Source organism: Onychostruthus taczanowskii, unplaced genomic scaffold, assembly GCF_017590055.1.
Source record: "Onychostruthus taczanowskii isolate IOZ18803 unplaced genomic scaffold, ASM1759005v1 scaffold119, whole genome shotgun sequence".
Lineage (NCBI taxonomy): Eukaryota > Metazoa > Chordata > Aves > Passeriformes > Passeridae > Onychostruthus > Onychostruthus taczanowskii.
This window is the reverse complement of record NW_024498340.1, coordinates 1,536,044-1,563,836: the sequence shown is the minus strand read 5'-3', so window position 1 is coordinate 1,563,836 and position 27,793 is coordinate 1,536,044. Positions and strand designations below refer to the sequence as shown.

Below are 27,793 nucleotides of genomic sequence, written 5' to 3'. Positions count from 1 at the left end.
TAGGACTACTAAATTGGGGAATACCATTCCTAAACTAAAACATTGAGGAAAAAGACAGCCTTAATTACACACACACCAGAGACAGGCTTTATACTGTCATCATGCAGAAAACAGATGTCCCAATCACTGGAAGAATTCCCTGAAATAGTCAGAGGTTAAGAAAAGAACTGGGAACAAAATCCAATCATCGCTTTTGCGTCCCTTCATCAATCCTCAGTGAAACACTATTTCTTGCTCTGCCCAAAGACCTGATTCCCTCTCCACTCCTTCTCTACATTCCTCCCAAATTCTATCAGGATATAAAAAGCACAGAAAAGTAGCACGGGTGCAAGAGCTTCCAAGCTAGGAAACACTATGTAGACATGATCCTTCAAAGCCCAGAAAGAGAAAATTAAGTAGGATACAGCAGCATGCAAGGAACAAATATCATGAAGTAATCAAACAGAAAATCGCTATATTACCTGAAGAACATCTAATCAAACAATCAAGCAGCAGCTCTGAAATAAAAATCATTATTTTTGCATATGATGCACAATAGTACTGGTGAAGCAATTACCTGAAATCTTCTCCCTGCCAGTAGCATAAGAAGACCCAAACAGTGATTTGAGAAATTTAAAAACATCCATTCAGGGCTGTTTAACAAAATTACCTAAATACATCCTGTAGCTCAGAAGTCTATATGCTACAGACATTAGGAAGCTTGGGTAACTACTTCTCCTTCTCTGCCTTCCTGTTATGCTATTCTCTCTCTGAAAACCCACCACTGGCCTCTTAGAGAAATAACGTGGAGCTTGAGGAACACCTTTTGCTGGACCCAGAAGAGCTGTTGTCAGGCTAAGAAGTTTCATACCGCATATGCATGTGTGTTTACTTCAGCAGATCCTGAACTATTCCAGAGTAAAAGTTACTCCTCATATATTCTAACTTGCAGGAGCTTGTGTCCGATACCATAAGCGCTAAGCTTTATATTGGACTCAACTAAGCACACAACCAAGCCCTATTTAAGGCACAAATGACAATAGTAATGAGTTCCTGAACAAAAGAAAGAAGGAAAAGCATCTTACTGAGGATCTCCAGCATAACTGAGTTGAGCAGGTCTTATCCCGAAGTGCACAATAATAGGGAAAGTAATTACATCAGGGTTGAATTGTTCGCGGTCTAGTTGATCAATACGAACTGAGCTGGGCTTCTAGGAGAAAAAAAAACCAAAATACAACTAAATTGACAGCAGCTCCATGGAAAATTCACTGCCTCAAGCCCATACTATCCAGGAAACACGAAGTGACAACATTCCAGACTTAGTAAGATGCACATTAAACTAATTATTAATACTATTATAAACACTTGGCAACAACAATAACTGAAACAAAGTTAATTGACCTAACACTCAGAGAAAAAAAAAAAACAAAAAGGCCTTTTAATTTTAAACATCTGGAAATTTACTTTTACTATTTCCAAGAACTTAAAACAACTTTCTCTGGTCAAGCATCACACCAGAAATAAAAATTAGGATTAGCATTCTGGCATCCAAACACCCATATGCCTGAGTAGTTTGCTAAGATCAGGTTACCTCTCTAATTCTAGTTCATGATTTCCCAAAGCAAATGAAGGCATTATTAGATCCATTCAATCACACTGACTAAACAGCATCAAAAAAAATCTGTCACACTACTCTCACAAAAGGTTCCCAGGCTGATGTGTACAAGGAGGAATACAGTCTTGTATAATGAGGAGACTTTTGCCCTTTTAACAGTTCAAAACATAAGTTCTTTTCATTGCTAAAAAGGACAGTGCAAAAGAAGGCAACTTTTGCTTCAGCTCTATGAACGCAGAGAGTAAGTAATTGCACATCACTGTAGCAGACATGCTGCTCACAGAGCTTTTGATCACTTACCCAGCATATTTAAAAACCCAGCTGAAGGTGCACAGTTTGTCTCCAAGTAAACAACTTCTCCATTACCTGTCAAGCTGCTTTGTAATGTGACTGCTTTCTCCCCCCTCTGCAATCAGCTGGAAGAGGCCAATATATTTTGCTTGTCTTAAGTTTCAGAAAAAAGGGCATTACTTCTAGTTACCTGCATCTTAGAACTTCTCATTTAGCAATGTAAAGATGCACTCAAAGATGAGTTTCAGTGTTACAAAAACAGCTCCCACCATTCTCTTCACAAAACAATAAAAACTGTGTCAAGAACAAAGCTTTTACCCTCCAAACCACCTTGGCAGAACTGTTCACAGGAATAATATTCTGCACGGAAAAGCAAAGCTATATATGGCCACCATTCAATCTATTCTAAAAAAAAAAAACTTACTTAAATGCTTGACTTTTAGATAAAGAAATATTTTCCAAGGGAAAAATGCTTATCAGCTTCCCTTTACAGAAGATGACTGAACATAAAGTTACATCTTCCCAAACAAAAAAACAGAGGAAAAAAATATTTATGTTAGCTAACAGAACAAGAGCTTGAAAGTCCTGTTTTTCAAGGATAAAGTTAAGTTTATTTTTTAGGGGGTTGCTTTTCATTTTTTTGGAGATTGAACAAAACCAGCTTGAGAAGTTTTTGTACCCTCGTAAGTTGTTTTTTGGTTCTCCGCACTCCTAATATTAAATTGAGGAACTTCTCCCATCTCTGTACCCCTTAAAAAAAGCAGCCTTGATACACCATTCCTCTGAGAACCAGGTCAGCAAAATATAATTAACAGAATATTAAACACTAATTGTACTCAATATACCAATTATAATCAATACAATTTAAAAAATAGAAAAACAAGTTAGATACTTCAACAGAGGCAATGAAATACTCATAAGTGCAAAAAGGACATCTTCCACTATGCATATAGCAGGGTCTGTGTTAAATGTGTGACCTCAGGACTACTCAAAACCAGATTCTTCTTCAATTCTGTGACACTGCCTTGCAGTTGTCAGTCAGTTACAGAGCTGCTCACAGGGGGCTGACAGCAACCAGGACAATAGAACTTCTCCAAGACCTAATCACAACTGTTCCCTCACTGACAGCTATGAGAGGGGTGTAGCTGTGTTATGCTTTTTTATTTCATCATGAACACCAGCCTCCTCTCCAGTGCCCTTTCTGAAGGTTAAATGAACAAACAGCAACATACAGAAACATTGAGTATAAATTGCACACCATCAGACAGGATGCAAGCAAATTAGATGTTATTCTTCCAGAGCTTTATCCCTGTGCTCTTTTAAAAGTGCTTTGATAGACTATCCAATAATCACAACCTTGCCTTTAAAGTCACATCAAAACCAAAAAAATTCTAACAGAACAGAGGCCTGTTATTTTTGTTTCCTACTCCAAATCTCATCAATCAAGGCTATCCTGACATTAGAACAAAACATGAAATAGCATGCAGATGCAGTACAGAAGTATATTAATATATGCATATATCTATGTAGTAGTGAGAAAACCATCAATATTTTAGAAGAGTGAAATACGAAAGACAACTAAAATTTGTGAACCTCTAAATCTATTCCAACACAAAGTTTCATTGAAGTAATGAAACACCATGAATGAACAAAATAATTTTAAATAATGCTGAAATACTGTTAGTTGTTTAAGTGGGATTTATATCCTATTATAAGTTTTTTCCCTTCTCCACATTGCACATATATACACCTCACACTGAAAAAAAAATAAAACACACACATAAAACCTAGATTTGATCACAAGAGGAATTCTTATTTCTGAAGTAATGCTGTGCAACAAAACAAAATTCAGTGTTTTTACTTTGTTGTTTCAAGTGGATATAATTGAATTGAAGAGCTGTCATTTTCTAAAACAGTTTCATATTGTCTCTCCAACAGAACTGTTTTATCTTCTAATGTTGTAAAATGCATAGGTAATAGTTTCATACTCTGTTTTTCACTTACATTCATAATCAGTCCAATATGCTGCAATGTACAGGAAAAATCCACAAACTAAGAATGTCATTGCAATCTTGAGAGAAAAAACACGTTCTAATGATGCCATTATAACATGACATTTCAAAGCACTATAGATTTCTTTTATGCTTACATATTTTGATGTCCACACGTCTCTAAAAATGCTGCCTTGTAGAATGCAAGGTTTGCCAGTAAAAAATCACACAAGATCTCAGAATTAACGCTATGGCTCACAAATCACACTGCTTTGTACACACAGACATTTAGAGTTCTGTGACACAAAGAACACATATGCATTGCTCCATGCTAAACAAAAAAGCAAGTTTTCAGCTAGCTGAAATCAGCATAACTTCAGCAAAATAACTGAAGTTATGTCAGTGTATATCATTCAGATGCTGACAACTTGTGGACAGGCATGTACCTTCTATCACAGAAACCACAGGCAAGTTAATGCTGTTCAGGTTTTCTAACAATTTCTATTATAGGATTCTGGTTTAACAATCATTTAAAGCAGCTGAGGTAGAATTTTCCATAGTGAGAGAGTTCATGTGTATTTTTGTATTCCATGTTTCCAGAAACAGGCTTATTTTCTTGTTGTTTCAAAAGTTTTACTTTACTCAGAATGAAATCAAGGGGAATATTATCTGACCCAAGTTATTATTAGCTTATTAAGTAGTTTACTAATGTTATGCCGCTATACTTAAAAACATGAACTGAAAAAATATATTTAGCATGTCACCCAGGCTGCAATTTGGGGACAGGTTTTTCAGTTGAAAAACGAGATTACTTCTTAGGCATGGTACCAAGTTACACTTTCTCTTCAGAAACTAAGAATTTGAGCTATGAGCAAAGGAGGAAAATGAAGTCAGAAAAAGAAAGGTATTACTACTGAGAAAGCTGCATGTCAGTCTCAAATATTAGGTCCAAAATATGCCTCTAAGATACCCTTTTCCAAACTACGCAGATACAACCCTGCAGTTTCTAGTGGACATTCATCTATTCTTGTGACCCACATTTCTTAAAAGGGAAAGTCAGAATAATGGGCTGAATTCACATACACACCTGAGTTGAAAGGAGCTGTGTTCAGAGAACATGTGCTTTAAAATACCAATTGTTCCAAAAATAATAAGGCCACAGGGGTTTCAAACTAGGCACTGAAAATTATTACATGTATTAATTAACATACACAAAATTCCTCACTGTGAGTGAGAGCAACACAGAAACAATGTGGAAAAAACTACATAGGCAGAAAACACCTTTTCCATATTCAAGCCAGTGTTAGGACAGCACACATTAAATACAACTGTCAACAGGGGGTCAAAAGAGGGAAAGTAAATAGCAAATAGTTACTATTTCTCTTTTGCTGTGTCTGGGAAAAGAGAATGAGATCATGCACATAAAGACTGTCTGAGAAAATAGGAAATTTTTACACACATAAATTATAGCTCTTCCTTTTAACAAGCACATTGAAACAGTGCCCATGTGAAAATACACCGTTTAGCAACAGCAGCAGAGGGGACAATTCAGGGTTGGAACCAGTCAATAAACTGTTCCTATTGCAATCTGCAACTGCCACCAGTTTTCCTGTTCTAATTTAGCCTGTAACAAACTCTCTGAAGGAAGACATGTACATGTCACTGGATTGTTCAAAAAACCAAAAAACTATTTATTTGTTCTACCATGCCAGGGCTGGTAACGATCATCCCTTTGCATTCTTCTGCATATTTCTGCCATTCCAGTTCTTCCCACTGAAGCATGTTGGCAATCTCCTCTTCAGGCACCAGAGCTTTACTGCATCGTAACAAGTAGAGAAGAATCTGATGCATTGAGAGTACTTCTTTTCCTCCATCTTAAAACCACAAATAAAAAAAACACATTTCAGAGATTCACTCCTAAAGCATGAGCATAAAAGAAAATATGCAGAACACAAAGCATTTGTATGAGCAAAATAAAATGCAAAATACTTAAGTGATTTGACAAATATGAAGACAAATGTCTTACTGATGAATACTGTTCACGCATAAACCTAATTGCTAAACTAAAGCAGTAACAGCAATGCTGGCAAGAGTAACAGTTCCATCATACTGTAAACTTGAAGTTTCTAACTTGCCTGAATAAACTTTAAAATGAACAAGCAGAACAATCAGTTATGCTGTCCAGTTATATCTTCCTTTTCACAATTTTATCATTCTTTTCACAACAGCAGTTAAAAAGCCTTTAGGTGTTATGCAGCTTTTTTTAAGTACACTCAAAATTTTACAGGATACTTCTGGATGAATGTAGTAAGCTATCCCTGCACTTTACACTCATCTGTAGTGCTTACATGCCATAACTGCAGTAATGAAGACTAAAGAGCCTCATGCTGTCTTCTGTCACTAAATGAATCAAGGGCATGTGAAAATTACTAAACACCTCTGAGACCCCAGGAAAAATAAACAGCAAAGGCTTTTTGTAACAAAAGAAGACACTATAATCTGACTGGCTTCAGGTAGCCAGGTACAGATGTGAATAGGCAAACAGGAAAGGTGAGTGATGGTCCTGACAGATCACCACTCAGCAATCACTCAGATCACTGACTATTCAAATCCAGTAAATCTGCTCATGTCAGTAAAGTCACTGCATGTTCCCACAATGCTTTAATTTTGACATACATCTCTCTAATTCCCTCCTTTAATAACAGTGCTAATTTGTAGGTATGGAGGAATCTTCGAGTTTCAGCCCCACAGAACACAAACACTGATTTCCCTCCCTGAGGGAGCAGAAACAATCTAGTCCAGCCACTAAGTATGTTCTCTCTGTCACTACACCCACAAAAGAGAAACGGTGACAAACCAAAGTAAAACCTTAGAGCAATATGGGGGATGACACCACAGCGCAAAGAGTGTGATCCCAGGCACGGTGAAAAAGCCTTGCAGAGCTGCTGCACAACAGAAGCACTGCCTAAGATGATGTTCTCTACAAGGTATGTGAGGAACGAAGCCCTCCCTTCTCTTACTTCTGCTGGGATTACAGCACTACTGCATGGAAACGATGACAGGCAATGGTGTAACTTGGCCTCTCAGAACAGCTAACTCACTCCAAGAGGGAATCTTAAGTGGGGAAAATACACTCCAAACCTCACTGGAAAAAGAAAACACTTCTAAATAGCTACATGGACAGACTTTAAATGTGCAAAATTTTCCTTCAAATTAAAGGGGGACTCCGGTTACAAGACTGTTCTTTGTCAACAACTGGATTATACTCTTATGCAAAAGGTAGCCCCCACCCACCAGTCACTAAAATCTAAGTGTATCCTTACCCACAGAAGATTATGTACAGGTTGCTATAGATGACTATGCTATGTGAAAGTCAGAGACCCTTTTTAAATCAGAATATGCAGTACTGGGGACCTCAAATGTGTTTTTTCTAGCCTTTACTCTCTGAATATATTTATCATCATAAAAACCTATGAAAATGAATACAATACAGCAATTGTTCTGCATGCTATGCATCTCAGTAAACCAGATATGACTAGGTCAGAGCTACTCCAAGGCCTGTCCCTAAGTAAATCCACATAGAAAACCTGACATCCCAAACCTCATTATTTTTAGACAATGTCAGGAAAGTAAAAAAGAAAAAAGTAGAAGGGATGGGAAATCAGCAATTCATTCCTATCTTTAAAGAGAGAGCTGGTGGATGTGTGGAGATCTGATGCACCAACATCTTCTTTCATTAGACTTAAGAAGTGTTCTGCAAACACACCTGAAGGAAATAGATTTCCACCCTCTGAAAATTAAAAATCTTCAAGGATACTTCAAAAAATAATCAATAAAAAATGAAAGCTTGATTAAAAAAAAACTGTCAAAAAGATGCTACAAGGCATCTACATATGCAGAAATATCAGGAAAAAGACATTTTTAAATAAGAGTTAGAAGGCTGGCGACCTTAAAGAAGAAGCAACACACAGGAATACATATTACAGAGACTTATCTCTCCTATCAGTAAACAACCCAACAGCACAGAAAGAGCTGACTTCTAATCTAAAATTTAAAAAAAAGAAAAAAAAATCAGAATATAAAAACCCTGAACAGGAAAAGCACCCTCAAGCTACACAAACTAGGCAGGACAAACTTGTTCTCATTTTGTGATGAGGTCAAGTTAATCAGCCACATGTGGCTTGATGGCTTATTTTGTAAATTGCTTCAGCAAAACCAAATCAATGTTTGCTAGCAAGCCTCAGAGCTCTGCTTCTGATTGAGTACTGTGTATCCAGGAAGAACAACAATTAGAAATACAGTCATCTAGCCGTCAGTACTCTCCACAGTAACAAGCCAAAACTCATTTTGCACCAGCTATAATTAATATCCCAATAAAATTTCAAAGCCCAGACCAGAAAGCACCTCCAGGTCACAGCTCTCTCGATGAAGGTTGTTCCATATTTCATCTGCATCCTAAATCCCACAGCTGAAACACATCCTTCTGTCCACACAACCTTCCTGGAGCAATCACTGGCAGGATCTCAGCAGGACATGTTTTCAATGGAGCCGTGACATTTACATCGACTGAAAGTCTGTCCTGGTGTCTTAGGATGCGTTAAATGCCTACGTAAGCTGTTTGCTCCATGGAGCGCAATGCTCCACATGGAATCTTGTCCTTGGCTGGCAGGCCAGAGTTGAACTGCATTGGAATGAAGGCTTTTGTCTTTCACTATTTGCTACAAGGTCTGACCTTGCATCAGGATAAAGAAACAATCAGAAAAATGCGCTCAGGAGTGCCAGTGATGCTGACCCTCCGACATAAAGAATTGCGATCTAACCACATGGCACCCTGAAGAGCTGGAGGCACACGAAATGTGCGAGATTACATAACAGCACTCCTCAAACGCAAAAGATCCATGACAGAGCATGGTAAGGAGGAGCCAGCACTGCCTAAAATGACTACAGACACAAAAGCTGGAAGCAAGACTTAGCCTGTCCATCTGAATTCCAGTTCTGAGTAAACCATCCATACCGCCAGCAAGAACCAAAGACTTCAGGTCTGAACTATATGACTTGCAATAAAGGTTTTTTTGTGGAGGTTTTACTTCTGAGGGATAGAGTTGTTTTCTGCTTTGTTTTTGGGCTTTTTATAAGATTTTTAGATCTGATTTGTATAAAGCTATATAATACAAACATTACCTGGGAGAAATCTCACAAACCGCGGCATGAAGTGATATCTGGGACAGGAAATAGAATCATTTTCAAGTGAAGGACCTTAAATACGAAAAAAAAACAGAAAATTTATGAACAGCAATATATTTGCAAAAGGAGAAGAGAGGCAACTTTGCTGCAGATAAAATCAATGAATGGTGTTTACATTTGATAGCGCTTAAATTTCAATCCAAAAAGTAACAAAAAAAACCCCAGAGAAACAACTTGCAGTGAAAGCTTTCACACAGACAATTTAAAGGAAATCTAAAATATTTTAAAAATAATAAGAACCTAACAAAATACCCAGTACTTTAAAATAAAACAGTAATAGAAAAAGATTGGCTTATATAACCAATTAATTATTACACTTAAGCCTTACAGGTACAAGCACAAATTTATCTCCTCCCAATTAGTGGGGTGGTTTTTGTTCACCATAACAAAGAGAACATGGAAATTTCCACAGCACTGTTTTGTGAGACTTTTTTTATTTTCCTATTCATCATATAATCTTTGCAAGAAAACAAAAACTGAGCCTGTAAGTACCTGGTGTTAAAAAAAGAAAGAACAATCAGAAGCAGTGAGAGGAGAGACAATACTGATATTAGAATATATTTAGTATATATTTAGTATCAAACCAAAGGCTGCACAAAATCTATTAAACCTGTGTATTCTTCTGTTTAACTGCATAAAGTGCAGAGTGCAACTCCACAGACAAAGTCAAGACACCCTACAGATAATGAAATGCAATTCCTCTAACACTCTCATTTCTCTTTTAGACCATGAGAAGCATTCTCCTTTGTTGCAGTCTTCACAGAAACAAGCCTTTTCATCTTGTCAAATGACAAAAACATTCAGCTATAATGATAACCTTAACTCTCCACAGCTGTCTGTATGACACTGCTTTCTGAGTTGACTGCAAAGAAATACTGTATGAGCAACTTGTTAGCTTGTAAAATAAGAGAATAATTTACCTGACACCTTGACTTTCAAAATACCATGCACATGATACTCTGTAATATTAAACATGCAGTAATATTTACTGTTTGATTAAATATAAAAGTTCTGGATCAAGGCAGAAATTCAGTTTATTTGTGAGCATACAGTGCCAAGTTTGTGCATTTTCATTGCTACAGCACACACCACTGAACTCTGATTTCATCTTCTTGAAGAATAATGAAGTTTGTCCCTCTCATGGAAAACAGCAGTTACATTGTTATTTTGAGGATCCTCTTAAAGAGAACACTACCTTTAAGATTCCAGTCATACAACTCCAGAATATCTTTAAATAGATATGAAGAGAACAGTTCAAGGCCTCTCACACAAAAATTCTGGGGAAACAAAAAGAAGACCAAAATTATAAATATATAATGCGGCAATACAAATAATGTGATTCATATATAGTTAAATAAAACACAATGAAACAAACCAGTGTCTTCGTATCTGCCAACCATTATACACTAGGTTCTGGAAACAGTATTGATGTATTTGTAATCATCTACTCTAACACAGCACAGTGGTCTCTTCAGAAAGCATTGTCAAGGAAGAATGGTATTGAACCCTTTTCACTCGATGTCCAAATCAACAGTACATGCAAAAATTATAAATCTGCAATAATCTGCCAAGCAGCAAAACCCATTCCACCTAAGCAAGCTAAGCTCATGACACATTTCTGAGAAATGTCTTTTTCATAGTTCACTTTTTCCCACATGCTCAGAATAAACATTTATAAATCACGATCTGTGGTATCATGATCACTTCCATAGGAAGCACGAGTACAACACAAATTGAGGATTGTGGCCTAAATAGCCAATAGAAAAAAAAAAAAAGAAGAAAGATGAAATGGGGAAAAAACCCCAAAACCAGATATTTTTCATCAAGTGAGGAAGTGGCTCCTTCAGAGAACAAACATATAAACTGTCCTGAACAAACAAAATCAGGCCAGATTAGTTTAAATTGTGCATGTATGATACCAGCCATAAATTCCAAACTCAACACCACAATCTCTTTCAAAAATCATTAGTAAAGACAGTCTGCAAATAATGCTGTAGCCATTTACCCAGAAGCCCTCCCAAATGGTGCCACCTCTATTTTGCTTGGTGGCCATTTGTTGTTTAAGTTCAAGATCTGCAGACAACATAGTACATCCACTAATAAGAAATTAATTCTTTTGATCATATTATTCTTTCTGAGGCATTTCAGGGCTGTTGCATTAATTTAGATGCTGTTGAGCAAATAAAAAAAGGAAATAACTAGAAAGAAAAATGTAAATATACATGACTAAATTAAATACTGATCCAATTGTCATAGTTAATATGCAGGGGTGCTTCTGTACCTATATACCCTGCTCCACTGCAGCGATTTGCTTTGCAAACTGGCTCCACCAGGCATTAATTAGTAATAAAAAACCCCACCACAAACAGATTATGAACTCAATGTGCCTTGTTTGTATCCACAGGAAATTTGTTTTGGCAACAGCTTATATTAAGTACTGATAAGCAATCTTCAGAGCTTCAAACTTCTGATTAAGTTTCTGCTCTGCCATTGTCTTATGCAGTCCTGGCAAAGGAGTACCTCCACATGCCTTATTTTTGTCAGATGTAAGAGAAGGGTAATGCCTACTTCAATTTACAGATATTGCACATAACTTAAAATGAAAGGAACCTATGATATAAGCACTTCTTATTGTTTGATTTTAATATATGATAGCCTAGGTAGATGGATTTATGCTAGTATCTTCAAGTTCAAGTTCTGTATCAGCCACTTGCTCAGAACAGAGTCATCTCTTAAGACCTCACAAGGTGGGACACTAAAAGAGTTTAATCCATGAAACATACCGACAACTCATAACCCACTCTGACTTTTAGACTAATTTCCATCTTACCTCAGGCATCATTTCCTCAATGAAATGAATTGTATAGTCAATGTTAAACCTGATTACTTTGCATAGAGGAATCTGGAAAAAAAAAGAGAAAATGCTCAGCATTAAAAACTATACAGCATCAAATGTATAGTTAATAGAATTTTATATGCAAAGGTATTACTGTCTGCTGAAAAGGGCCCTTACTAAAACAGCTGCTCTGGGGGATCATGCAAAGACAAGAACATAAGCACATGTAAAGGCAGTACCAGCTCCAGCCTTCACCTCAATTATAAAACACAGTGCTGACAGGAATGATGGTGAAGAGAAGTAAAATAATGCCATCTACTGGAGATGAAATTTTCTTTAGGAGAAAAAGTAAACCTGTAAACCTCAGTAAACCTCTGTCTTCTCTCACTTGGATATTTGCAAGTGAATTTGTTTGTGACACAGCATGTCAGATTGATAGAGTGATCTGAAAGCAAGGTGTTTTTAGCATGCTGCCAATTTTGTCAGCTGTCTTAAAATGTCTCAAATTTAGGTCAAATGTTATAGCTTAGGGATAAATAGCAGTTTTATACTAATTTCATGTCATAAATATTCTCAATTTCATCCAAATAGCTAGCAAGAAAAACAATTCCTTTTTTTCACCTTCTTACAGTCCATAACTTGCTGAAGTTGTTTCATTTTTGTGGGTTTTTCTGAGGAAAAAAAGCTAAATTCCTAAAAGACTACAAAAATGCCTCACTTTCCCTTACACATCTACAGCTCTACCAAATTTTATTACTCAGTGGCCTCAAAGGTATGAAAGAATGTTAGAACAATTCTATGATCTGTGAGAGTGAAGCAACCTAATGTTATTTTACATCTATACTACACACAAATAAATATCTGAACAGTGCTGGGGTTGCAATGAAATCAGTGTACATAGCTTAAGTGCAATATTCTGCTTGCATCTTCTTACAGCCCATTGTCAAACATTAGACTATTTTGACTACAAAAATCTTTTGATATCTGCATGATAAATTATGAAGCAGCACCAAACAAAACTGCATTTCTTACAATTTGATACAGTATTAAATGTGAATTCAAAACCTTTCCAAAACCTTGGAAGCTAAATACACCATTTAGAATCTGAGCAGATGAAAACCTGTCACACCTGAATCAGTGAGGCTTTTAAAAAAGCACAGGGATTGTTTACTTACTTTCTAACACATAATTTAAACGAGAAGTTGAATCCTTTAGAGTAGTGACCACAACTAAGGCCTCCTTGAACTGGAGTTCCATGTACACAAGCAAATACACATTAAAAAAAGCACATGGTTGGTACTGTAAAATTGGTTCAGTATTTATAATATGAAAATAATTTTTTCTATGACTAACCATCTTCCCTAATACTTGAGCTGCACAGTTATTACTCAGTAATAACAGTAGTAACTCAGTAATAACCCTAATTATGCAAACTTAAGACTACATACTACAGAAATGTACAGAAATGCAAGGATGTTGGTGTTCAGATCTCTATTTTTACTACCTTTTGCTACCTCCATTTTATCAAATATGTTCCAAAGTGTCCTTCAAAGAGCAGGTTTTGGCACCACAGTGTGGCTTCGTATTCAACTCTGTCAAAAAGAATCATTTGTAGCTGACCACTTCCCCTATCTGGAAGTGCATGTAAACATGCATTTTACAGTAAGCTTAACAGCTTCACCAACTACTCATATCAAAGAAGAGTTTTCCTTGTTGCCTGTATATTGAAGATTTCTAGAACTCTCTGCCTTTCTGTCATACAGTAGACACAAAAATTTTAAAGATAAGGGGGTGTCTTTATTATTTAATGTGAGTAAAGCAAAACCGCTCCTATTTGCTTATTTGCAAAGTGAAAACATAAAGCCTTGAGATAAATTTGCCTTGAACCCCAAGGCTGAGTTAATGCTACTGGGCAACAGTGCTTCCCATTGCCATGCAAGGGGCTGAACTCCACTCTCTCACTGACTTCTCAACAAGACTCCCTGCCCTTGACCACCTGAAGTGAAGTGTTATCATCTCCATCATGTAAGCAAACCATCAGGGTCAAAGCAATTTCTTCTCAGTGCCTCTCAGTTCCAGTATCCTTACATCCCAGTCCTGTGTTCCATCCCTGTCCTGTGTTCATGACTATTCTTACACTCAGTTGTGGCATTGGTGATGTAGCTAGTAGTAGGTATAAAAACCATAGAAACTAACACACACTGACCTTTTGAGAAAACCTTGAAATAACCAAGATAACAAAAAAATCTTCAAGTGTACAGAAATTAAGAATCTGCATATTTTCCATTCATGTTTGGCTAACTCAGCTTGTACTGGAAAAGCAAGGCAGTCAGGTACCAGTCATGTCCTTTTCTTGTTATTCGTGCTTTCAAAAGACAAAATTAAACACCTGTACATACCTACAACTTTTACTAAAAATTATAACTTGCTAGATCCTGAAGAAGCTGAACAGCTGTTACAAAGTATTGGATACATAGGAGAGAAAACCCTTTCCAGAGAGAAATCTCTGAAAAATTTCATTTGTCACTTAAAAGGAAAACCTTTTTTTTTTTTGTTATTGCTATTTTTTTAAACTTTGCTAACTTAATAAACCCACTCAGCCAATTTAAATCCAATTAGCAGTCTTGAAAAGTTCTTCCATGGTTTAATTCACTTACAAATGTGAAACACATAAAAACATTACTTCGATGCACATCACAGCTTCAGTCACAGTTCAAAGACACTGCCTACCACAATCAGTCAAGACAAAACCTGCGATTCATTAGCACAAATATCTTTCTCCTGTGCCCAGCGCTGGTAAGATGTTTGTAGCATACATGTATTATTGTTTTAGAGACGGTTTGCTTCAGGGCAGAATGAGCACCTTCTAAAGAAATCCCCTGTATGAAACCTAAAGTATTGTAAACCTAAAATAATGCAGCAATGAGCATACTTACGTTTGTCAGTGGGGCATGTGCAAACATGGAGAACCCTTCAAAGATATATTCATGGTCATCATACTCAATAACAGTAGGTCTGTCTGTCTTAAAAAAGCAAACAAAGCCACCAGGGAGTAAGCAAGAAGCTGTATGACTTTTGTAATAGAAAACAAAATCGGAGTACTAGTTCGAATTATTTATAAAGTACTTACTAAGAAATTTGTGGGAGGTGACACAGTAATTCGGTAGTGGTATAGTCTTCCAGCATTGTTGGTCATGGGACGACATGGTTTAATGGGCTTAAAGAAAGAGATAAGTAGAATTATGTGTAGAGTCAAGGCAAATTTAGATTAAAAGAGAGAATAAAGCATTTCTAATAGCCATGAAATATGCATTAGGAAAAATTAAATAAAAGCAGGTAGTCATAATTAAGCATTCTGGGAAGGAGGAAAGTGTGGCCTTATCTCCATTTTCACATGAAGAAATATTTCAAGGCTGTTCAAATGCAAAGAAAAGCTGCTATTTTTTTTTTTTTATATTGCATTTAACTCTCGATCTCTCTTACACAAAACACTTAGCTGTTTACATTCCAGACTTATTTCCCCTCCTATATAAATTTATTTCAGGAAACACATTTTAAAAGCTTACAAAGAGGAGCCTGGACATCATGAGAAGATCTCAAGGTACATCATCAAGATAGACAGGTATCAGCTCATTTGCTTGGGGGAAATCTGAAGATAATGGATTAGTCTATCACCACAGAGGTGGCTCTGGTAACATCACACTATCTCCCAGATTGTAATGCTTGACTTTGAGGCTCAAAGGCAGCCAGACACCTGCAATTTCATGTTTCCTTCCAGCTTGTTCTGAGGCAGTCCTGTGTAAAGACCTAAACCCCTCAACAGTCAGACAAAACCAGTTTTTCATATGCCCTACATACAGCTTGCAGTTCAGAGGCTGCCACCAGCCTGTTTGGAATACACTGGGAAAAAGAATAAAACCACTGCAGTGAGCAGGGTACTATTCTGAACGGCAGAACAAAAGCTGGCCTGTGGTGATAGCAAGACAGCTACACGACTATGCTGCTCTGGCAGTAAGGAAGATGGTTCTCCAGCCCCAAAATAAGCTTCTCACAGCTGTGACAAAGCAGCTGCAAACAAGCTAGTTCAAAAGCAGGCAGTTTCACCTACAGGACACTGTGAAAAGTATTATATCCAAGGAGATTTTGTGAAACCTGGGATTCCCAGATGGCATTGTTCCAGAGAGCAGCTGCCTTCATGCAGCAAGTTTTATATACAGTATAAAATTTAAAAAAACCCCAAACTACTATATATATAGTAGTTTTCTCCTCCTATATTTTCTTCCTTTTCTGCAAGAAGAACACTGGCTGCAATATGGGGAGCAATAGATTCTGAACTGGAGAAATTTATAGCAAGTTTCAGACCAAAGTGAATTTTCTGAACTCAAATAATTCACAGAAATGTTTGTAACTCCTTAACTGCAGAGAAATAAACAATTATTTCAGTAAATATCTGTAAGAAGGCCAAGGAAAAAATAAAATTTTTCAAGAAAAGCTATGAAGATAAATGGTAAAGCCTAAATGTTAAGGTAAGAATGCCTCCTTACAAGCCTTCTGCTTCTTTCAGCAGCAGAATTACTATTTACTTTTCTTTTAAAGCAATCACTTCACAAAGTGGGCCCTTCACAACACATTCATCCACTTGAAGATAGCAGATCTTTGATCACAACTTCTTTTCTATTAACATAATCATGCTTCAGAAACTTAAAAAAAAACCCCAAACAATCCTTAAACTAAACACACACAGGCAAAATTTTTCTATAATTTCCAGGTGGGTTTCATTACCAGTATTGCATTATAAATATGAGGTCACATAACTAAGTGATTTAAAGTTGCACAAGAGGTTTTTTTCACTTAGCCTGTAAATCATGGGAAAACCCCCTCAAATCAACCCAAGAAGGGTTTGTATTCATAATTGCAATCCTTAGAATTACTAATACCTCTTCGCCAGGATAAATGCCATGTCTTATTCCTGTTCGCCGGGCTTTAGCACTGCATTTGCACAAAGGTCCATCATTCATCTGTCAAAAACAAAATAGGATCCTGGTTTTACTGAAAAGTGGTTATGGAAAAGTATGTTGGTTTTAATGCCCTGAGTGCCGACGCTTCTAAAAACCTGTCATGCTTAGATTAAGTGGATGTTCTTAAGCCAATAAAACCAAAACCACTGTAGACTAACGCACAGCAGCATCCGAACTCCATTATGGTTTCAGAAGCACAAGATGGAAAAACATTCTCAGCAGAATTCTACCACCCTGCTATAATATACCTCTTTTCCATTGCTTATACACACAAACAGCATACTGACTGCCTAAAAAACATTCAGGTCCTGAACATGCATGTGTCAATATTTACATGCTGAATTCTCCATATTCAAACAGTTCTCTGATGGAAAACCCATCCTTGACTAAGCCCTCTGCCATGGAACAAGGCTATCCTCTAAAATGCAGGCCAATCAAATATTTTACTTGGTACTTTAAAGAACTGATGTGAACACTTCAAATCCATCCTGTGAATAGATCAGTAAAAAAGAGGAAAAAATACCCACTTGAGTATGCTGTATGGGTGCATCAAGTGCCTATACCAAAAAGGGCCATTGCAATACATCATTGAGCTGGTGTCTTTCTTTTCACTTTTACGACCAAGATCAATGCAGACTATCAGGTACTGCAAGAGCCTTAAGCTTTCTGCTCTTACATTATGCTCATTGCAGAAATCCAACATAAGAAGATCAGAAACAAACAAGAAAAACAATTTAAGTTCCCATCCCCAGTTTTTAATCAAAGCTTGAATCCAAGAAGTTCAACTCCTTTTAGTCTTGGGGAAAAAAAACAACCAAACAGACAATAACTAAATGAACCAACCAAACCAACCAACCAAGCAGACAATGCGATAGAAAAACCAGCAGAACTTTCCATGCTATTACAAGCAGTCTGAAAACACAAACAGCATCCACGGTGGGACTAAATGGCATCGCCACGTTAGATATAATGTGAAGATTCCACAGGAAGCAAGAATCACTGAACCACTGTTAATGTTAGCTTTAGGCAGTGGGGATAGGGATGCAACCTCTAAGTTTTGATGCTAACTTCAGTTTCTTCAGACTGGCACAATGTATATGTGCAAAGGAACATAAGAAGCAGGACACTTCCCTACTCCTTTGGAAACTTAGTCACACAATCTTAACAAAGGAGTGATGTGACAGCTTGTTGTTCACACAGTTTTTCTCATACTCTGAGACCTCGAGGAAAGAACAGGTTCAAAGAAATAGAATCATGCTCATAGACAGAAGCATACTTTCTCACTGGCTTGTACAGCAACAAAAAAGAAGAGAATTAAAAAAGCAGTCAACAGTTAATTGCTCATCACTGCTCCAAAACTAAGCATCTACTGAGGCTATTTAAATAATCATCACATATTTCTGAAAATCTCATGCTTAATTCTTAGAACTGCTCAGCACAAATATGGCCTTTGTTATTTCAAATGCACAGGCCAAAACTGAGAGATGTAAAGCACCTGTAAAGCCCAAGACTTGAGAAACAATCAGATACATATTTATCTTGTCCCTAACAACACTGCTCACAGAAAAAAAATGCAGAGATTGCAGAGAGCTACCATGAATTGATGGTAAAATGACGGCGAGAGATCACAAATTTACATAGGCACTGCCTTCTCTGACCAACAGAGCAACACAAACAAGCAGATCACATTTGTAAGGCAAAAGCCACTGTGGTGGCATTGAATTTAACAATTTATTTTCTGGCAACTGCCACCACTGCTGGAGATTACCCAAATTAACAAACAAGCTTTTCAGATTGAAGGGTAGGGAAGATCCATCCCACAAATCTACTTCCGTGTCAGACGGTGTACCTGTATACGGCAGAGTGCATGGCAATCATTCCTGTTTCATTTATTGACAGAAAGCAGATAAATACCTGTGAAAACTTCATAAAATGTTTTCAAATAAAATCTACACGGAAGTAGTACAGCATTGACAGGCTCACCATGATTGATTTTAGCCTTTTCAAGAAAGATCAAGAGTCAGTTTCAAGAAAGTTTTTGGCAAAGAACGTTTTTCAGCAGGAAACTCATATACCAAACATTACTGGATCTATTCCTTCTACAGCTATTTCACTTTTTCTTCTGTTAATATTCTTCATAGAACATTACTTTGAAGTGTGCCCAAGAGCTACACAATTTTTCTGTTAAATACCTAAACAGTTTGCTAATTTTGTTTTCCATACAAATAAAAACAGCTAGCTATGCTCAATCATTTTTTTAACTAGAAGCATAAATATGAATCTGTAATAGAATATTCAACAGACTTTTGAATTACCACTGTGGCAATATGCATTCCAGTATCACTTCACATTATGATTTGTTGCGTGCTAAACTCATGCATCACACAAAGTGACAGAAAAATAAATTTACTGAGGTGCCACATGAAATGAGAGAATAGATTGTAAAATATTTAAGTAAGAAAGATGAAGATGATGGATTCGCAAACAAAAACTAGTCTTCTGTGCAATGTGTACATTCAAAACAGCACTTCATGAGCTCAGCAATTACATTTAATGAGAACTACAATCTCCATGCAATTACAAAAGAACCATTAGACAAGAAATTAGAAGCATTAACTGCATATTTAAAACATAATTTATCATTATGAGCTGAGAGCTTAAGGTGAAAAATTTGTAAAGGATGTAAACATATTGCCTTTTCTCCAGCTGTGTACCTTTATCTCAAGGCTAAAAGGACAGCATTAGCACATTGTTAGCATTCAGTTTTTATTAACGCTGTCAGACATGATTCCAACTGAATAATCCCCAGGATTAATTAGCTGGACCCACACCCTTGAAATCAAAAGTGAAGTGCTTTGAAGAAGATGAGAGAGGAAAGGGAAAACAGGGGTAAAGAAAGAATTTTGAAAGAGAAGTCACTCTGCATGTTTGACAACAAGGCAAAATTTTCAATTTATTGGGAGAATGACCTTTGGACACCCAGTACTTTCCCCTCACACCCTACCTGTCCTGGATCATTGTACCACAATTCCTCGTGGAGACGATCAGGGTGTGCTTTTTTACGCTTAATTTCTGCAATGACATCAATAACATCCGAATCGGAACTGCTGGAGCAGCTGCTGTCATCTTCGGAGTCACACTCTGACTCACTGGAGCTCTCTGATTCACACAGAAGAAATAAAGATGGCTGAAAAACATTTCCATGTGCTCTCTTCTCCATAGTAATGCATTCTCTATCATGAATTAATGTCTGGAGTTAATATTAAAAAAAAACCCCACACAAGAACCTTGATCTCAATATCTCTAATCTCCTGTGGTACTGTGGAGTGACTTCCTTTCTCATGCATGTAATTTTAGTCACTCATTTCCACAGATATCCTCAGCTCCAATTTAAATAACTGCCTTCATAGCCAAGACATTTATCAGCATGCAAGTAAAGCTTATTTTATTCTTGGAATAAAATGCAATGTTTCTTCCATTTTTTAAGTTTTGACATAAGAGCAAATATATTACTATTCAAATACTGTGAAACTTTGGTTTCAAAGTACACATTTTTCTGAATATAAGACTCTCCTTAGCTGAAAAAAAAAAAAAAAGGAGAGAAAATGAGAGAACATCACTAGGAAAATGTTTCCTTTTTTTTTTTTATCAAGATGTATTTTTACACAGTTCATAATTTGGCATAAGGCATTATTAATATATGTCCTTGGAACACATGGTTTACACAGGTTATCTATTCTCAGCTGAAATAGAATTTCCTCACAAAGTGTGCATGTGTATTCTTACAAATAACCTAAGTTTCAAAAGTTCTCTGATATACATCTGATTAATACTGAAGTCTATTTTCAGGTGCAAAATATGCATGGAATCTGTGAGAGTATGCTGGAGTTTCAAAAGACTAACACAGAACTTTTTGATGTAATGTATTGAAATTATACAACCATAGCATGGTTTGGGTTGGGAGGAGCCTTAAAGACTATCTAATTCCATTCCCTTTCCCATGGAGAGGGAAATCTCCCACTAGACCAGGTTGCTCAGTGCCCAATCCAGCCTGGCTTTGAATATTGCTAGGGATAGAACATCCATAATTTCTCTGGACAACCTGTTCCAGTGCCTCGCTGCCCTCACAGTAAAGAATTTCTTCCATCATCAGCCATTCATCATCTAAAAGTGCTCCTGGAGCACACTGCTATCCCACTGGAACACACAATTGCTGCTAATACAAGCCAGAACAGAGACAGCCTTTACTGAAGTACTAAATAAGACAAACTACTAGACACTACATGGCTGTAGGAGAAGCTGGCATGGACACCAAGTCATCCCAGTGGAACAGTGATGACATAGAGCCTTAGGGTTCTCCAGAAAGAGTGGGAAAAAAATGCAGAAGTTGCCCTTGGCCCTATCATATTTTAGCCTGGAGCAGCAGGCTTTCCTCCTCAGAGATCTAAGGAATGAGGGCTTTACATAGGTATGTTGAGCATAGCAGCCATGTTCTTGATTCATCCACACATGAAAAAACACCTCCTAAAAAACCCTACAGTTAACTTTGCTAGAGTTCTTGAAGGAGTTTAAATATATGCAAATTCACTCTTCAAAAAAATGTGAAGAACTCCTTTACAAAAGTGAGTTCACATTTTACTTCATGTGTATTTAGTTTTTTTATTTCCTCTTCATTGCATCCTTTTATATCATCAGCATGTAACCATGTAATTATGCCTGTATTTCAGCTTTGAAATTTTTGATATGTGACTTTTTAATGAGTTACTGAGACCTGAGAGTTTGAAGCAGCTCACCCAGCCAACATGAACTAATATTTAAAAAACAAACCCAACAGAGTATCTAAATTACTGTGATATGCCTACAAATTTCTTGAACTAAAGCAAGGGACTAAAAAACACACTATGAAACACTGAAATGCTGGAAGTATGAAAAGAACAACAATTTTCATAAAACAAACCAAGAAAAATAGCTTTCACTGACTTCTGAGGAGACAAATTGCTACAAAAACCTCTGCCCTGCTAATTCAGCCAGTATTTCTCCAGTACTTGATGCTGCTGGATGTATTTCACTGTCAGAAGATCCATATAGGTGGAACAAGATAATGCAGATAATGTATGTTATGAAAACTGATAATTTTGCAGATGTCTCATCACACTAAGCAGAGCTGCACAACAAAAATACAACACTGAAGAAAAACTCAGATGTTTGTTTTTACAGCACAGAGTCTGTCACCACTACTCCTGCTTGCTCTTCAGAAACGTAAAACCAGGAGCTCCTTAAAGCCTCTCATGTGCCACTCTCTGGACTATCTGATCATGCTCAGGGTGTTTTATGCCATGGAAGAAACTAGCATTTGGTACTGCTCGATACTCTCTATTTCCCCCCATGCTTTCTGGGTAAAGAATCTAGCCCTACCTCACCAACAGCTACAGTAACACTCCCATGGATATGAGATACAAAGGAGGGATTTAAAAAAAGACTTACCAACATTATTAAATACACACAACTGCCTCAACAGGTTAATTACAGATCATTCCATTTTAGAGCTTTGTCATCATGTCAGCCTACCTAAATCTTCATCCAGCTTGGTTTTTGGTGGCTCCCATGGTGGCCTGGCTGCTTTGGCTTTCGCCTGTCGCTTTCCTAACTCCTCGTCAAACTTTTCATACAGATCCCGGAGCTTGCTTGTTCCTACCACAGTAGAGTCCCCCTGTTAATTACAACATCAACAGAACACAAAAAATTAGAACACCAACAGAACAAAAAAAGGACTGTTAAAATAGCACAAGAAGTCAACATCTACCAGCATTTCATGAAAAAAACCAAAAAGGTGGGAAAGACAGATCTTTCAGTGAAACATGGAAATACCTATTACATTTCTTCACCAGGTGAACTAGCACAGAAATTATTTCATTTGCCTGTATAGCACTTCTCTAAGTTTGCAGGAATATACGGTGCTTGAGGCATCTTTGCTCGCAGGTTAAACACAGTGTATAACAGGGAAAAAATTGATCTTTCCCTCCTGGAGACAAAAAAAAAAAAAGTACAACTTGATGTACCACTTATCTGAATGCTAACAGAGAGAAGGAACTTATGAAAACAGAGAACAGCAACAAATGAAGCCCCTAACAGGGTTAAAAGACTGAGATGCCTGGGAAGAGAGAAGAATTAAATGACACAAAATTATGATCCTGCTGATGGGTTCATATTACAAAGGACTGTCTGCAGTCATTTTAGAGTTCTCCCTGACATACCACTTGATCCATAGGGTCATTGGAATAATAGCTTTCAGAATGGGTACAGCGAACCCAGACTGGCTTAAGCAATTCCTCATCTTCCTCTTCATTTTTTTCAGACGTATTCTCTTCTGATTCTTTGTCTTTGACAGCAGTATAATTTTTCTCTTTACTGGAGCTCTGGTTCTCAGACCACCTTTCTCTGTCCTCCTCCCACCGGGTTCTCTTTCTCTCTCTGCTTGGAGACCGGCTTAGTGGGAGAAAGCAAACAAAAGCAATTTTCTTCATTATTTTAAAATGATAAACAGTTTGCTTGAGATAGTAAGTCATTCTATCACATAAATTGCAGCAAAATCTAGTTTCCTTTCCAGCTTTTTTACTCTTGCACCATAAAGTGTACAAGAGTAATTTGTAGGTTTGACCTACTATAAAAAAGACTTCAAATTCGATGTGCTTTTTATTTTAAACCATATTCAATAAATAAAATAAAAATACATGCTATTTCAAATTAAAATTCCCACTTGCATTCTAGGTGAATTTCTTTTAATTTAATTTTAAGTTAGGAACTCATTGGTAAAAACTAAGTCACATCAGTCACAACTAGAAGTTACAACAAGAAGTTTCAGAGAACAGCCCACAAACTACTGGTATGACAAAAGAACTTGAGTTTTATTAAAAGGATTATACAGAACCCACACTTCTGTTACTTTAACACATCTTTGAACAACACAAGGTGCATCATAAGAGCAATGCTTTTGAAAGAGGAGTAAGGAAACTACCTACTTTTTTATCTCCTCTGCCTACAAAACCAATAATGTTGCAATATTTCCAACTATCCAACATTCAGAATAATATAAGAACATAATATAAGAATATTGTATTATTATATTATAATATAAGAATATAAGAATAATATAAGAAAAGCCTCTAAAAGATAATCTAAAGTGACTTTAAATATTTTTGGTACTTTACAGACTAGAAGACTTAAGAGAAAGTCTTTAAGACATAGCAGTGAAACTATCCAGAGATTAATCCTGTTTCTAACTTTACAATGCCTTGAGATAACTGGCATGATTATCACTATATGATTATAAATTTAAGACACTCATTTTCTTCTGGTTTCAGATGCATACACAAAACCTTGTGTGAATGGATTCACAGAGCCTCAAATGCTCATGAGATCACAACACAACCTTCCTTACCTTCCTGCTCTCTTGTATTCCTTTTTATAAGATCTGTCTGGTGATGGTGATCTTCTGCTGTCACGGTGCCGATGCCTCTCCCTCTCCCGCTCCCTTGAAAAGTTCAGAACATAAGTTAATGAGAAATCTGGTACTTCATACATTCTACACCTGAAAGGAACACAAAAGAAGCCTAAGATCATGTTATGCAGGACGACATCCACATGCTGACTGCTAAAAACCCAGATGTTGTTAACATTGACCTTCAAGAAACTTGTAAAAGGCAGTCAAGCGTCCATGTCCTCCACCTCTGTCACAAAGCCATCTATCTCAATATGAGAATTAATTCACACCATGCAGAGGTGACATTTATGGATTCCTCACATGACTTATTAACACTTTTCCTCTTCTTGTGTTACAAATGGCAAAGCAGGAGGGAGCTGGGTTTGCATCCCCTGGAGAAAAGGAGGCTCAGGTTAGACCTTGTTGCCCTCTACAACTGCCTGAAAGGGGCACGTAGCCAGGTGGGGATCAACCTCTTCGCCAGGTAACAAGTGACAGAATGAAAGGAAACAGCCTCAAGTTGCACTAGGGGAGATTTTATTTGGATAGCAGGAAAAATTTCTTAACCCAAAGGGTTATTGAGCAATGGAACAGCTGCGCAGGAAAATGGTGGTACCATCATCCCTGAAGGCATTTTAAAGAGATGTAGACGTGGCACTTAGGGACACAATTAAGTGTAGGAGTTAGCAGCATTAGGTTACAGGTTGGACTTGGTGATCTTAAGAACATTTTTCAATCCAAATGATTCTATGAAATTACTGTATTTATTAGGCAGGAAAGATCACACAGGCAGCTTTTTACTCTGCTAACAGCTGGTAAGCCATTATGCATCTGTTAAAACTTCTAGTTTGTTGATACACTAGGAATTATAAACAGCTGCCTCAAGTGGCTTGGTGGGTTAACAGAATGAGTCAAAATTATTTATGAACATATACATATGTGTTTGTTCCCACGCTCATAATATGAAACAATGCAAATTTACAAAGCAAAATGTTCAGATAAATTATATATTGTTTATCCCCAGCCCTGTCTATCCTTGTTTGTTGGTGCCTTGCCCAGGCGTGGATTCAGTCTTCAGAGAGAGCGTACTCCACGCCATCTGATTTGCTTGAGAGACAGACGCTGCACAAAAAAAATCAACCCAAAGTCTGGCAAACAGTTCTGAATAAAATAAGTAGATACATTATCAAGTAGATCTGGAAGCTATTGGCCTAAAAAGTGTTTGAGAAAGAAGCTACTGAAAACATGCATTTTCAAAACTTAAAACTGAAGCTTGAAATTATGCAGAAAAAGGAGAAAATTCCACAAGCACATCAAACAGAAAAGACCAGTGCCTTAATACCAGTTGCATTCAGTTTTGGAAAACCCTTTTTTGAAAATCAAAATAAACCTCCTGAGTGCAAGGCTCGGGATGCTTTTTTGAATGCAGGTGTCTAAGATTCTGTAATTAAGTCTCTGCATATCTAAATCAAAGGGGCTTCATTTACACAGGATTTATGTGCAAATTCATGTTCCACACGTAATATGAAAAAATTCTGAGCTTTTAAAATTAAGAGTATGTGATCCAGGAACTCTGATAAATACTTAACTTTCCAGTAGCTCTTTGAATATTTTGACAAAGCTCATTAGACACAAAAAGAGCTACAAACAGAACATACCTAAGACATGAGAAAGATTTAACTGATGATTTGCTCTAAAACACACCACAGCAGACTACATCAGGTCAGCCCATAATTTCCAAGCTATATGAAGAAGAGGTGTGGTGGCCTACAGCTGGCCTGTAGGCCTCAAAGTATAAATAATTATAAGGGAAATATGTGAACAGTTACATAATTACCTTAATTATATATATAATTATATAATTTGACCAGTAAGAGCAGACCCAGGCTATTGGGGACTCAGGCTTCTATTGGCTGGCTGAGCAGGAAGTAACTGGCTCAGCCAATGAGGATTGACCTCATGGATTCCTAAGGTATATAAGGGAGCAAGATCGGAATGAAGTGACCTGTTCCTGCATGAACTCAGTGTGTCATGTCACTGGTCTGTCTCTGAAACTGTGACAACTGGTGGACCCTGATGTGATTGCAACAGCTGCTGCCAACAGAGCAGGGAGACACACAGGGCAACCAGGAGGAGCTGCCCACAGCCTTTGAGCTGCAAAGAACGGCATATAGAGCCGTGATTGGTCTGGACCACCCCCCTTAATTTTTCCTTTAATTTTTCTTTTTTGTAAGTGCATGACACCGCCAGCCTGGCAGCATGGGCTTCAACACCAGAGGACCCTCTCCTGAAGGTATGGACTCCCATTTTAAATAAAAGATTTGAAAAATACAAGGAACGGGCTTTATTAGCACTCATAGTGTGGTGTGAGAGCCACGGACTAGATGTATCAGAAGGGGCCGCCCTAGATTTAAAAACTTGGGAGCGGGCCAGCCAACATATCCTAACAGCTGCCTCCACAGGAGATGACTCTGCCATTTGTGTTATCAAACCATGGAGACTCATAATGAACATGACAAAAATGTTGCAGAGCGAGCGGGTGGTGAGAACGGCAGAGGGATCACAACTGGTGCCATCTGCTGAGGCGAATGGCGAAAGCAGGGCACTGAGGGAGGTGGTGGGGCAGGCAAGTGCTGTGCCAGGTGTGAGAAGGAAAAGGATGGGTACAGAAAGCACAACGCATCGGGAGGCTTATAGGTGGAGTCATGGGGCCTCCCCAGGCGAGAGTGACCTACCTGGGGAGTGCCCTGACAGCCTCCAGGACCAGGATCTCTTGGCGGATCGTCCCGTTCCTGGGGCCATCACCGAAACCGCCCCAAGCAGCCGTGCTGTGTTAAATGGGCACTCTACAGCCCCTCCGTGCCTTGCCATGGCTGCCGAGGCCTCTGAAACAACAGGCCACTTTCCCACTCTGTGCTCTGCTGCCCCTTGCTCTGCCGTGCTGGCAGAAAGCTCCGTAAGCACCCAAGACCAGCGCGCGTTGCCAATAAGGTGTGTTACACCACTAGTATGCCCTACACAGCACTTTAGAACATACTCTTTAAACAAAAGAGGGGGAATGCCTGGTGCTGTGTACACACTAAAACAGGTGACACAATTAAAAAGATTTTATATATTTAAAGAAATGAAGTCTAAGGATTTTATTTATTTAAGACTATAGATAACAGGACTGAACTAATATAGTTTTTCTTGTTGTTTTTCCCACTGTTCTGAGAATTTAAATGTTTCCTGTTTCTAGATTAAGCTGTTGTTTTTTTTTTTTTAGAGTTAAGTTGTAAGTTTGTAACCATTGTTTCTTAGTCTTAGAGCAAAGTTGTAAATTTGTAACTCTTGAGCTGT

The 27,793-nt window shown here is 37.6% G+C and overlaps 1 protein-coding gene across 3 annotated transcripts in view; it reads right to left on the bottom strand.

Annotated features, from left to right (window-relative positions):
• The window catches only part of DROSHA (drosha ribonuclease III), a 74,635-nt gene that overhangs the window by 41,898 nt on the left and 4,944 nt on the right, over window positions 1-27,793 (bottom strand). For all 3 annotated transcript variants that reach the window (XM_041427762.1, XM_041427763.1, XM_041427764.1), the window contains 12 exons: window positions 24,413-24,505; window positions 23,229-23,460; window positions 22,543-22,684; window positions 19,979-20,133; window positions 16,894-16,974; window positions 15,087-15,173; window positions 14,893-14,979; window positions 11,951-12,022; window positions 10,316-10,397; window positions 9,058-9,132; window positions 5,581-5,750; window positions 1,065-1,189 (listed from right to left, as the gene is read on the bottom strand). In XM_041427762.1, the coding sequence (XP_041283696.1) occupies window positions 1,065-1,189; window positions 5,581-5,750; window positions 9,058-9,132; window positions 10,316-10,397; window positions 11,951-12,022; window positions 14,893-14,979; window positions 15,087-15,173; window positions 16,894-16,974; window positions 19,979-20,133; window positions 22,543-22,684; window positions 23,229-23,460; window positions 24,413-24,505 (1,401 nt within the window). The remainder of the gene's footprint in view (window positions 1-1,064; window positions 1,190-5,580; window positions 5,751-9,057; window positions 9,133-10,315; window positions 10,398-11,950; window positions 12,023-14,892; window positions 14,980-15,086; window positions 15,174-16,893; window positions 16,975-19,978; window positions 20,134-22,542; window positions 22,685-23,228; window positions 23,461-24,412; window positions 24,506-27,793) is intronic.